The sequence below is a fragment of the Vidua macroura genome, chromosome Z (assembly GCF_024509145.1).
Source record: "Vidua macroura isolate BioBank_ID:100142 chromosome Z, ASM2450914v1, whole genome shotgun sequence".
NCBI lineage: Eukaryota > Metazoa > Chordata > Aves > Passeriformes > Viduidae > Vidua > Vidua macroura.
This window is the reverse complement of record NC_071611.1, coordinates 47,534,745-47,547,758: the sequence shown is the minus strand read 5'-3', so window position 1 is coordinate 47,547,758 and position 13,014 is coordinate 47,534,745. Positions and strand designations below refer to the sequence as shown.

General features: G+C 38.8%; 1 protein-coding gene across 1 annotated transcript in view; it reads right to left on the bottom strand.

The window, feature by feature from the left end:
• The window catches only part of DGKQ (diacylglycerol kinase theta), an 80,410-nt gene that overhangs the window by 15,072 nt on the left and 52,324 nt on the right, over positions 1-13,014 (bottom strand). The window contains exons 10-15 of the mRNA XM_054004003.1: positions 12,150-12,240; positions 9,298-9,352; positions 8,109-8,170; positions 7,693-7,843; positions 6,819-6,857; positions 5,087-5,202 (exon numbers count right to left, since the gene is read on the bottom strand). Coding sequence (XP_053859978.1) covers positions 5,087-5,202; positions 6,819-6,857; positions 7,693-7,843; positions 8,109-8,170; positions 9,298-9,352; positions 12,150-12,240 — 514 coding nt within the window. The remainder of the gene's footprint in view (positions 1-5,086; positions 5,203-6,818; positions 6,858-7,692; positions 7,844-8,108; positions 8,171-9,297; positions 9,353-12,149; positions 12,241-13,014) is intronic.

The following is a 13,014-nucleotide window of genomic DNA, read 5'->3' as shown; positions in this document are numbered from 1 at the left end:
GACATGTTTTCTGGTCCTTTTGTGAGCCTTGTTCCCTTCTCTGGACACACCCCAGCACATCAATGTCCTTTTTGAAGTGAGAGGCCCAGAACTGGACATAGAACTCAAGGTATGGCCTCACCAGTGCTGGGTACAGGGGGACAATCCCTGCCCTGGTCCTGCTGGCCACACTATTGTTGATACAGGCTAGCATACCAAGAAGGCCACCTGGGCACACTCCTGACTCATGTTCAGCCAGATGTTGACCAGCATTCCCAGCATCCCCTTTTGTGCTGGGATGCTTTTCAGCCACTCTGCCCAGCCTGTAGTGCTGTATGGGGTTAAATCCCACGAGCAAGAGAAGACAGAGCAGCTCTGAAAGGAAACATCATTGTCCCATGGGGTAACAGAGCACATTGTTCCCTTCCAGCACTCCTTGTCCAGCTTTTACTCTGCCCTACCCTCTCTCCTGTCCACTTTCCATTTCTTCATCTTCAGAGCTTTTTAAATACATAAATTTATCTCTAGCCATTTCCATTTTCTGAACAATACCAGCAACCTGAAACCTCAGGCTTGGTATAATGCCTGGAAACTTGTGGGGTTTAAAAAAAGGGGGTTAATAGGATAATAAAAAGAAAAAATATGAAGTTCTGCAGCTCAAAGTAACAAAAATTTTTTCAAAGAAGAATAACAGCAAAGAAACCAGCCCAACTCTAGAGTCTAACAAATACCTTACTTGAATGTAACAAGAACATTGATTATCTTCTCTTCTTCAGGAAATCAGTTTCTAAAAATACTGGTTTGGGACATTTAGAAGTGACATGCTGAACACATGTTTTATATTACTTGCTTTTAGAGACACATTCTAATGCACTGGGCTTAAAACCAAGTACCTGAAATAATTCAAAAGCAACATAAGGGAATCACAACTATTTCTGAGACATGGTACACTCTAAGGCATTCAAAAGGACAACTGTGTTTTATAAAGTTGTCTGAGATCTTACCCAAGTAACATAAGTTCTTGCAAATATGTATTTACAGTTTCTACTGTAAATTGCCAATGGTATTTCTTATCAAGTGTCAATACTCTACATAAAAACCCCCAAACCAGTTAAATATATACCCTGAATGCTACTAAGATTTACAAGCAGCTACAGCGAATGCCTGGAACTAATAAAAAATCTGTAGTTAGTGTAAAGTGAATAATCCTACTACTCAAACCCATCTTTGTTAAGGTAACTTCCAATGTGAATTTCTAACTATACCCATTTAGATGCAGCTACTCAGAATAAAAATAACATTTAAAGAAAGTGCTTGTCCTTACAGTGAACTTGCTTCCCATCACAACTCTTCATTAAGCTTACAGGAGTAAGAAACACAGCTACATCCCCAGATAAAGGCCAGCTTCTAAGAAAACAATTATTTTTTGGTAAGAATTAAAAACTCTTGACAGTTTGTACAGTAGAACAGGGTGCTGTGCTTTCTCAAGAGCACACTCTTTGTTACAATTACTGACAGTCACAAGGGTAGCACTCTATAGCTGCACAATTTTTAAAAGTTCCTTAATAAAGCCCCACTGGGGACAGAGGAATGAGTTTGTTACTGGGCAGAAGAGAGTATATGACTCACAGCCCAAGGACTCCCTTCCCCCTTTAGCCCTGGCTTCAGTGCTGTGCTTAAGGAGTGAAATCTGAAGAAGGGTTTTCTGTTGGCTGCAATTCAGGAAGGAATTTATTGCTCCTTTCTTACAGACAGCTGAAGGAGGCTGCGTGACTTAGACACTGACAGTCACTGTGAATTGCTTAATTTGTCAGGAGTAGCACAATACCGTTTTAAACTGGGGCAAGATGTTTATTATCCGTGCTAATCCCCTTTCCATTGACTGTACTGTGTAATCACATCTCACAACAAAGCAGAACAAGGCGTTCTGTGCCACCAGCCCTATCAGTGTGACGACCACAGCACATCTTCCTGGGCAGTGGGCTGTCTCCAGGAACTGCAGAATTCACCACAGTAGAATTCAACATTTGCAAATGGCTGTCAGCAGGACGCTCCATGTGCAAGGACTCACAATGCCCCAACACAAAATTCTCTCCACCCTGGCCAGAAAGGACCCATTACCTGATGAGAAATTATGTGCAAGGTGTCGCAACACTACTGGAGGAGCAGCTGGGTCAACCCCCAAGCCTCTTCTTTATTTTTTGGCATATTGCAGAAATGGAAGAATCACAGAATCATAAAAGTCAGAAAAAGACCTGTAACATCATCAATTCCAACCTTTGACTGAATACCACTTGTTGACTAGACCACAGCACAAAGTGCCATGTCCAGTCACTTCTTGAACACCTCCAGGGATTGGTGACCCCACTGCTTCCTGGGGCAGTCCATTCCAATCCTTGAAAACTGTTCCAGCAAAGGGTGAAAAAAGTGACAACCCTTTCAGAAGGGTGAAAAGCAACCAGTCATGTTTTGGCTAAAATGCTCATTTAACTATAATGCTTTTAAGTTGTAAATATTTGTGTGAGGATTTAGTAGAATGAATGAAATGGAATGTTTCATCTACTTGGGAATCTTCTACATATTTTCTTGCTACTCTAAACGAATCTAAACACAGTATATCAGAGGGCACTCCATTAGTAAAAGGCATTTGTGATAAAACCACAAAAATCTGTGGTGATTTTGGCCTCATACTGTCTGCTGACTTCCTTGCTTGCCTGTGCTGCAAAACAAGTTCTGTTAAATTAGTTCTGAATTGAAAGATTTAGTCCTGCAATATCTTTCACCTTGAATTGATACCAAAGAGTGAAAACAAACTGTCCCCGCAGTTCCTTACACACAGCAGCTAAACAGCTTTATAACACAGTGCACTTTTTTTTCCCCACATTCCACCGAAGAGAGTATTTTCATTTATTTGAATATTGTGAAATGAAAAAGTGTTTGATTAAATTCCTAAAGGCCTGAAACAGCAGAGCAGATCAATACATCTAATAACACTAACTGCTTGACTTTCTAATAAGCAGCTTATGCAAACTGATTCTGAGCTCAGATTTCTCAGTAACAGTAATAAGAGGGTGAATTGCTTTGGGTAGGCCTGAGCATGCCAGACTAGAATCACGCCTCCTCCTTAGACAGCATGTCAGACACCGAGAAAGCAAATTTCACCTCAGAAAAATAAGACTAGCAATCTACAAACCACCAATACTTCTGTGCTTTTACCAATTTTTAAGAAGGGATATTTTGGTTTTGGTTTTTTGTTGGTTGGGTTTTTCTTTAATTTAACTGGCAATTTGAAAAAATCATTAGCCCTTCATTCCCAATTTCTTTGTAATTTACTCACAAAAGAAATGTCAAACATAGTGTAAATTTATTATTGGGTCAGTTCCTGTGTACTTCCTGGTACTGTACTTAAATCATCACACGTATAAACAAAGACTAATATTATCACAGGCTAAAAGATAGCCTGGGTTGGAAAGTACTGCAGGAGGTCATCTAGTCCAACTGCTACCCAAAGTAAAGACTGTGATCAACCATTAGTCTACCCTGAGTAATTAGTGAATGGCATAAACTGGGTGGACAATCATACAAAAAACAAACACCTGAAGTATCATTTAAATTAACTCTTGGCTCCTTTCACTGATATGACCAAATATAAACAACACATGTTGAAATGGAAACAAAATATTTGTGCTGGTGTACACTCCCTCTCTCCTGCTTACATATTAGAAATTAATCCCTAGCAATCCCCTAAACTGGAGTTTCTAAAAACTATCTTGCATCAGATAAAAGATAGCAATGTTCACATTTTCCTGGCATCAAGTTCTCTTCAAACATATCCAGTGTCAGAAAAACCAACATATGTCATTAACAAAGTGGAGTATGTTCAACTTCACACCACAGACAACAAAAATAGGCTAAAATACATTAGCCTAAAATACACCAAAAACAAGTACCCAAAAGTTTATCCTGCTTTCTGTTTCTCACAACAGGCACTCTGAAACCTAGTTTGGACAAGGGAGCCTTGATTTCTAAGGAATTCTCAAAATGTAATCCCTATGCATGCATAAGAAAAAGCCTCTCAATTTTTTAGGAGGGGGTGTAACTTTTGATTTTGCCAGTTGCATGTGAGCACTACCACTAGTATCTACTCATGTGAAAATCATAATTTTGCCTTCAGAAAGTCTTGACAAATGTAGGACTCATTTTTAAAGAGTGAAAGCAGGTATGCGAGTAAGCAACTATGGCCATTGAACGATAATTCTCACTAATAATGTAATTTTTTGACCTTCTGTGACATTCCAAGAAGTCAAACCAAAACTTACACTTTCCTCGCCATAATGCAGTTCCAGAAAGATAGTAACTGCAAGATACTTTCTGCTGAGGTGTTGTGTAACTACGGCAACGTTCTCTTTTGGACAGAATCTACATAATTGTCGTTAAAAATATCACTTCGCTCAGTTAATAGTTTTCGTCTTCTCACATTGACTCACTTTACTAACATGGAATCTATTGTTAATCAAACTGATTCACATGAAAGTGATTAGTAACAACAAGAATAAATCAGAATCAGGCCTGAATTTGTGAAAGGACTCTTGCACTTAGTCTTTGAGAAGACTATGTTCTTCTGAGATCCTCAAGGGGTAAACAAAGTCAAACTACCTCTGCTAAAGAATCAGGGAAATGAAGATAATATCACTGAGAAAATAAGCAGAAGTGTTTTACCTCACGGTTAATGAGGAAACACGTTTAGCTCCCACACCAAAGTTTTGTAAGCATTTTAAGACATTATCAACTGAAACTGAAACTCCACTTAACATTTTGGTCATTGAAAGAAACAAAGAGAAAAAAAAATGTTTCCTCCCCTTTATAGTTGTACAGTTAGGCAACTATAGATTGACAATTGAACAATAACACGACAAATTACTTAACTCACTGAATGTATCATATACATGAAGTACAGGCTCTGAAGTTGGTTGGGTTTTTTGTCACACTATTTATAGTATGGCCTATTTGAATAAAACATATTTTCATTTAGTTCTAGCAGAAGGAGTTTTAAAGCAGTTGTTTTTTTCTTTTAAAGACATTTTTAAAATTTGAACCTGTCTCTTACCATAACTGCAGGAATCACCACAGCATTCAGAGGCTTGTCATTGACAACAGTATCTTTAACTAGCATATATATTCTTTCAGCTTCAGAAAAACATGAAATTTGGAGTACAACAGCACCTGTAAAGAGGCATCAGAACTACTTTTTATATTTTCTATTATTAGAAAATAGGTCTCATATTACAGCAAAAGTTTACTCAGTTTACTGAGGACATTATTCAGCAAAACTTATTCTGCAGTCCTTTGTTATCAGTTGAATTGTGTTGTTATGTTTTTAAACCTGCCTTCCTACCCTCAGATTTCTGGTAAAGCAAAGCAACTTGAAGACAAGAACTGCAGCACAGAACTAATGCATATTTAAATATTTCCTTTAAGCTTCAGGGGTAGGGCCTATTTGCACACTCGTTATCATTACCAACATTCTGTTCTCATCATGCACAAGTGATAGAGGTAATCAGGTTTCATTTTGTATCCAATTATTAAAAATCCATTAGTTCTGTTCATTAACAGTAAGAATTACTGCAAGCAAATATTTGGGCTGATAATCAAGTTTAGATCTTTATGTTGGCTTAGGTTCTGAATGGAGAAGTTAGGGAAGAAGGGAAGACAAAAGAGAAAAGACAAAATAAATATTGACAAGTTAGTGTAAAGTAAGATATTTGGTGAGGAGGAAAACAGGGCAGGATAAGACAAAAATGCAAAATGGACAGTATATGAGATGTAGGCTGGTAACATAACCTGGCTGCAACTAAATGGGAGAGTTAGACAGTTATAAGAACCACAAAAATACAAACATAAGAAGAAAGTGGCAATAAAAATCACATACAAGCAGAAACATCTAAAAAGCGCATGCATGTAAATTTGGTTTAATGATACTGTGACATGGGACAAGTATCACAAAACCAAGTATTCACCACTGACAAATATGGAAAGGAGAAGGTACATTGGAAAGCTTTACAGCTTTTCCTATGCAAAGATCAAAATCAATCAGTATCAATTAGTCACGTGGAGACAGGAAATAACCCAAAGGAAGCACACATCAGTCTTCAAAACCATGCTATAGAAAAACCCAGTTAGCAGACATGTGGAAGTTAAGCCTGCCAAAGGATGTGAAACATCTCAACTATAGACATCTAAACATACAGACGAGAAAATTACACACTTTAAATTTTTACCAAATGCAGATCTCCACCTGACCACTGCACTAAAGCTGCCCAGAGCCACTGCTGCTCCAGCTGTCAGAAGCCTCATGGCTTCTCTGACCTCGCTGAAATAAAGTTCATACTGCAAAAGCAAAGAAACACCTCAAAGGATGAACGCATTTATTTTCTTCAGCTTTCGGCCATTGAACTCTAGCTCTTAACACTGCTAGGAAACAGTGACTATGAAACAGTCACACTGAGTCCAAAAGCAGTACCAAATTTTAGTATTCTCGAAGTCAGAGACTAAAAATCCTTCACTTGAAGGATTTTTAACAGTTCTATGGTGTTAGATTATTCAGTTGAAGTCCAACTTCAAAACTCATTTTTATGATGAAATATTACTGCCTTCTGGTACACAAGGCATGCAGCCAACCTTTTAACTTTTCTTAATAAGGCAACACTAATCCATGTGCTGCATTTTACCTGAATGGCTTTTTGCTTATGGCTAACATACTCTGAGCTTCCAGCTTCTAGTATTAGACTGCAGTTTTGAACATAGACATTGTTTGCAAGACTAAAAATTTTAATGCTTACCTTGTGCTTGATAAACATGTCTCACAGATACTACATTTGCTGCAAAGGGTAGAAATATAAACACATAAAACCTTGGGTACATTTAGAGTAAATATTTAAAGTATTTTAAAAAGTTACATAAATATAATATAAATAAATATTAAAAGTTATACAAATACAGGGAGAACCTCCAACTAACACTTTTCCTCTCATGTTTACTTTGCAAGTTAGAACAGATAAACTGATTTTCATAAAAGGTGACTAAGAATTCTTTCTGGCATTTCAAGTTTAATTCCTCTTGAAGTGACATAAAAGATTGAGAAAAATGCTTTGTTTCTTGCAACAAAAAGCATGACACATTCCTGACACTGTTTATAAAAAGTATTGGTTGAAGGAGTATTATGAAAATTCAATTACACTTCTTTGAAAAAGAAAAATAAATTCTTTTCCCTGAATGTCTGTCCATATGTGTGTGCACACACTGCTCATACTGCTCCATGATGGGGCACAGAGCTCATGACTAACATGGAGAACAGCCCAGACAAAAAGTGTCAGAGGTTAAAAAAGGCAAGGGATATTCTGCACATAGTTTAAGGTATGTATAATTCTTCTAAAAAGTGATGCCTTTTCACACAAACATACAAAAAAAAAAAAGGTGTAGTCACTTATAACTAGAGTAACGTAATAATTATTCTGTAAATAATAAGCTGTCACATCTCTCCTGCAACTCTGCGCATGTTAAAATCATTTTAAAAGCCCACGTGACAGTAAAAGGCAGAATGATTTTTTAAAATCAGGTCATAAAAAGTTAGAATTATAAAAAAAGAAGCTATTGATGCTACTAAATTTTGTTTTGTACAAGTTAATGTGTCTGAAAATGTAGTTGTTTACTTACTTTTGATAGCTAATTCTTCTTTGAGAATATTTGTGTATTCTTCAGAGGAAAGCTGAGGTGGAAGGCCACCAACAAATAAATTTACTTGTACAATGGATTTATTGTTTTCCACAATGTAAAATCTTGTTTGATTCATCTGACGTATTGAAGTCTACCAAAATAAAGGAAAATAAATGATACGACATTTGGCAAAAAGATATTGTGAGGCAAAATCCAAAATAGTTCCACACTTAGCAATCATGTGCTCTATGCCTAGAGGATATCAGAAACAGAAACAAACTTCAGTTCAAGCAGTTAGCTTCTCTACTCTTGAGCCTGCTTAGGGGGTAACCAATGACTCACTTTTTTTGTAAGAAAGGGGATTCTGTACTTGCTAAAAAACAAAAAAAAAAATCATGTTTCTTTTTCAGATTTACCTTTCTTATGTCCTTGAGTCTGTTAAGAATCAGTTCCTGATTGTCCAAGACCATGCGCTGAACTGGGCAGGGCAAGAACGTTAATCATGTTAGAAAGCATGTAAATTATTATCAGGCTATATTACGCAAAACCAAAAAGAATAAAAATTAAGGAAAAAGTACAGCTCTCCATATAACTAATTTTCTTATAAAGGACCATGCAAATGTGAGCTACGTCTTATCCAACAATAAAAATACACAGGTACTTGGAACAGTCTGACTCTTTCCACAGTTCTTAAATACTGCTCTCCTTTAAAAACAGGCAGAAACAGCCTGAACCCACTTAAAAGACAAGCAGTACTTTGGTAATAATCTAACAGTCTGACAGAAGACTTTCAAACTATATTTCCTAACAAGTACAAAAATAACCAACTTCTGCGTTTTATCAAAACATTAAAACAATTCTAACAACTTTCACTGAATGTAAGGTAATGATGCTTTAAAACAGAGCACCAGAAACCAGCAAAGGTTATGATATTCACAAAGCTACAATAACCTTATGAAACAATTTCACAATAATGCTTGCAAATAAAGCAAAGCATCGAGACAGTATTTGAACTACCAAGATATTTATTCAGCTGTGGTCAGCATTAGATCAAGGTCTTTATTTCTCCATGCAACCTTACAAACACTAAAGCACAAAGGGATGTCAACTTGGAGAACACCAGCCCAGCTCCTGCAGGATCACAGAACACTTGAGCAATGCTAGGACTGCAGATTTCTGTTCTTCCTAATGCACAAACATACTTCTTGGATTGTCTTAGGACTCTTACTCTTCTTCAAGGGTTGCATCAGGAGGAAAGAAAGCAGATGAAAGAAGCCATTTGAACTTTAGAATTAATATTTAATAAATAACTGCAATTAAGAAAATTGTATCAGTTAAACATAGCTCCCCAAAACAGGGCAACAGTGTCAATACACACCAGAAATCACAAATGAGTTTTTATGTAATAATGAAGGGGAACCTTATTCCCGCTTGACACACAGGATTGAAAAGAATCAGCATCACTTCTGATTAAGTATTTCAACGTCACCATGAAGTATATTTTCATTTGTGTTTTTTATTGTAGAAAATGAACTGTGACTGTTAGAATGGGGGAAAAACTCCACAGAGATCAGATGTGTCTTTGGCCAATGCTCCATCACTTACCTTGCTTACTGCCCATAAGCACTTCCACCAATTTGAAATTCTGGAGGCACTCCATCTGCCAAAAGATATAGCACGTAAATGCAGCTTCTGACCGACATAATTTTGCCAGATGTTTACATTATCGCATGTTATATCCTGTCCATGGTGTATAAAATAGCATGGAAAGTGAAACATTTTTTAAAATTTAAATCTTTTAAAATCAACCATGATGTTCTTCCTCCAACCAACTCCAAGACAGGAATAATCTTCATTTTACCCACTCATAGCATCATGCTCCCATGTTCCTAAAAACATTGGCATTCTCACAGCCACATTGTGAAGGGACCCCTGTACAGCACGGTTAATCCCATTCCTGTTTCAGCAATGAGCAGCTAGCTCATTTGGATTATTTCCTGAGGGTCCTTCCAGAGAAAGCATGCAGGACTGGGAATGAGCCTGCTTTTGGAGAAGATTGGCCAGGAACCAGCTTGGCAAAAGCAGGCTGACCATTCCCTATTCCTGGGACACTCCAGGCACTGATGGAACAAAACCCTCTTCATATGTGCCACAGTCTCTTCTCCAAGCTATTGCCAGGGCCCACTCAAGTCCCTTGCAGCTGGACCAGAAGAGCTGGCACAACCAAGAACTGTACTATTTACAACAATGACTGAAACCCTGCAAACATGACATCCTGGATTGAAGGACATTCAGGAGGAAGGGTTTTAAATTTTGGCCTTGAGACTCAAGAGACAAATGATCTTGCTTTATTGTTGCATCCCGGGTGTGGGTTCAGATTAGGGGTTCTGATCTTTGTTAGTTTGCCGGTTCTGTGTACCCTTGTGCATTCCCCGTGTTTTCCCCCCCTGCGGTGGTTAGCTCCAGGCTGCCTGCCATTGGAGCTTCCCCCTGTCAGTCTTGTCACCACTCCCTGCCAACTCCTGAGGATTCCGTGCCCGTCACCCCATTCCCGCGATCCCACTCGCCCCAAAGCCCCATGTCCACCCCTGCTGTGTTCCCATTGGTCGCTGTAGTACACGTCATTGCCACAGCGTCTGTATTCATTGGGAGGGAGGACTCCCTGTCCTCCCTGTCCCACCCCTATATTATCCCACTCCCCCCCAGTCCCGGTGCAACTTTTGTCCACACGAGGCTGGGAGCGGGCTGCAGCTTCTCTATCACGGCTCTCGTGGCCAATAAAGCATCCAGCTGCTACGTGGACGGATTTGGACTTTTTCCCTGCCTCTTCATTTCCTCCCTCGCGCCGATGGCAAAGCGTGGCCAGCAGCCTGCCCTGGAGCACAGCAGCAGAAGTGCCCAGAAATCGCGGCAAGCGCCGGCCCCGACGAGAAGCCAAGGTGCCCAAGCTGGGCACTCAGGAGCTGACTGGGGCCAAGAAAAATAACACACTGCCGCTCTTTATGTGTCATGAGTGGAGGTGTTAACAGCCTCAACTCCCTACATGTGCTTTGCCTCATACTTGATGGAAGCAACTGGCAGCACAGGCAAATTCTGGATATTAAAAAGAGATTTCCTGTATGTGCATATTTATACAGAGAAACAAGTAGAGCATTTAAAAATTACCACTACTGAAAAAATTGCAATTGAGCCAAAGAATTAAGTCTCTTACAGCATACATCTGGCTGCCCAAATACAGACGTGTGAAGATCTTTCCCTAACAGAATTTCCGTCTATACTGTTTGACAATTGCTTTTTTCAGATGAGACGAAACTTTGGACATGGTTATTCCTATTTTGGCTAAAATGCCCACAGCACTTGAGGAAATGGACTGATAAAAAAATCCTGGAAGTATCCTGTAGCCAAAATAAGCTGCATGCTTTACACAGCTGGATACACCTAGACAGATCATGATTATCACTTATTACAGAGAGCTAGTCACATGCATATTCTTATGTACCCTGTAAATAACCACAAAGGGCAGCAGTCACCCTCTGCAAGCATGGCTGTGCCCTAGAGCAGTGGAACTGTGCTGATTTGCTGGTGTGCTCACAGGCCCCAGGTGCTGACTAAAATGTGCACACTACAGCTTTGTGTCTCCACACTGGGGAGGTTGGGCCTGCCAATGGTTTGGCATGCTAGCAAAGTCTACTAACATGTTTCCTGAAAGTCATGCTGTTTTGGCACCAACCCTAAGAAGGATACACAGATTGAAAAGAGATTATCTTCCAAGGAAAGCACGTGCATCTACAAGACTAAAAGATGTATCTAGAATTTTCCAGTAGGTGGGAAGTAATCCTGACAGTAAAGAATGTGGGTGCCATTTCAACCTTGAGTCCTTCCTTGCATCCCTTGGGGGCTACAGAGATGCTGCTTGCTACCGTAGGAAGAAAATTTCTGCAGTACTCTTTAATGTTTTTATAAATTGTCTGGATGAAGAAATCAAATGCACTGTGAGTTTCCTGATGGTACTAAGCTAGGAGGAACTGTGGACACCTTTAAAGGTAGGAGACCCTTATGTGGATGTGCTAGAGAGCTGGGCAATCATCAACCATATGAAATTTTTAACAAGAGCTACTGCCAGATTCTCAACCTGGGACAAGGTAATCTGATGCTGTTGAGCAGGACAGCATAGTTAAAAATACAAACTGGGGGATGAGAGCTGGAGAGCAGCCCTGTGGAATAAGATCTTATAGACTGGGTCAATGGCAAGTTGAATATGAGTCAGCAGTGCCTACCTACCCTGAAGATTGTGTTAAGCTTTTAGCAACATGCTGGTCACAAAAGATCATCTACCAAATGCCAATAACATTTACAATAACTGCGAATTAAGGGACTGTAATTTTTCTGAAGAAAAAAATATATACTTTCAGGGTCACTCAGGTGGCATATGGATGTGCTTAAGATCTTTCACTTACCTGCCTTCCAAGTAATGGAAGCACTTCTTTGATCACAGTCTGCACAGTGCTATCCTTATTTACTCGTAGAGAAACATATGCCATACCCACTCTAAGGAGAAAAATACTTATTTTAGGATCTATCCTGTGTGTAGCTTTTTAAACTAAGTATAGAATTTTCTCAAACATATTTGCATTAGTTGAAGAAAGCTGTTCACTGAGGCTCATGGCAGATGTGGTACCAGTGCCACAGACAAGAAAACACTTTCATCTCAAGGAACTGATAATTACAATTGTAGCACTACAGATTAACTTCTTCCTAATCACAAAGATAACCTGCAAGTCCTTGATAAAACTTGTCAATGCAGTTGCAACAGCAAAATGAACACAGGGTTAAATTTTTCCTACAAGTCTTCAGAAATTAGTAGGTTCAGACCATTTTGTTTCCACTACTAAGTATGCTTAAAGTTCATACTGTCTCAGAGGTAAAACTGTATAGTTGTTGGGTTTTTTGGGTTTTTTTGTTTGTTTGTTTTTTGTTTGTTTGGGTTTTTGTTTGGGTTTTTTTTGTTTGTTTTTTTAATATAATTTTTTTCTTCCTCATCTCACATGGGAAGTTGCACTGTAGTTCTTCCTACTTCACATTTCTTCCAAAAAATCCACCAATTTTTCAAGTGACGCGTATGTCATCATTTGTTTACAGATGTAGTAAATGGAAAGTTGCATCTTTCTAGCCAAACACATGATAAAAGAACTGCACAAGTTGCTCTGTATGTTCCACATATGTAAAGAAACCCAAGGGCTTCCAGGCATGGAAATGAATATTATACACACTACCCATTCAGAAAAATGAACAGAAGAATCCTGAAATACAGAGAAAGAAACT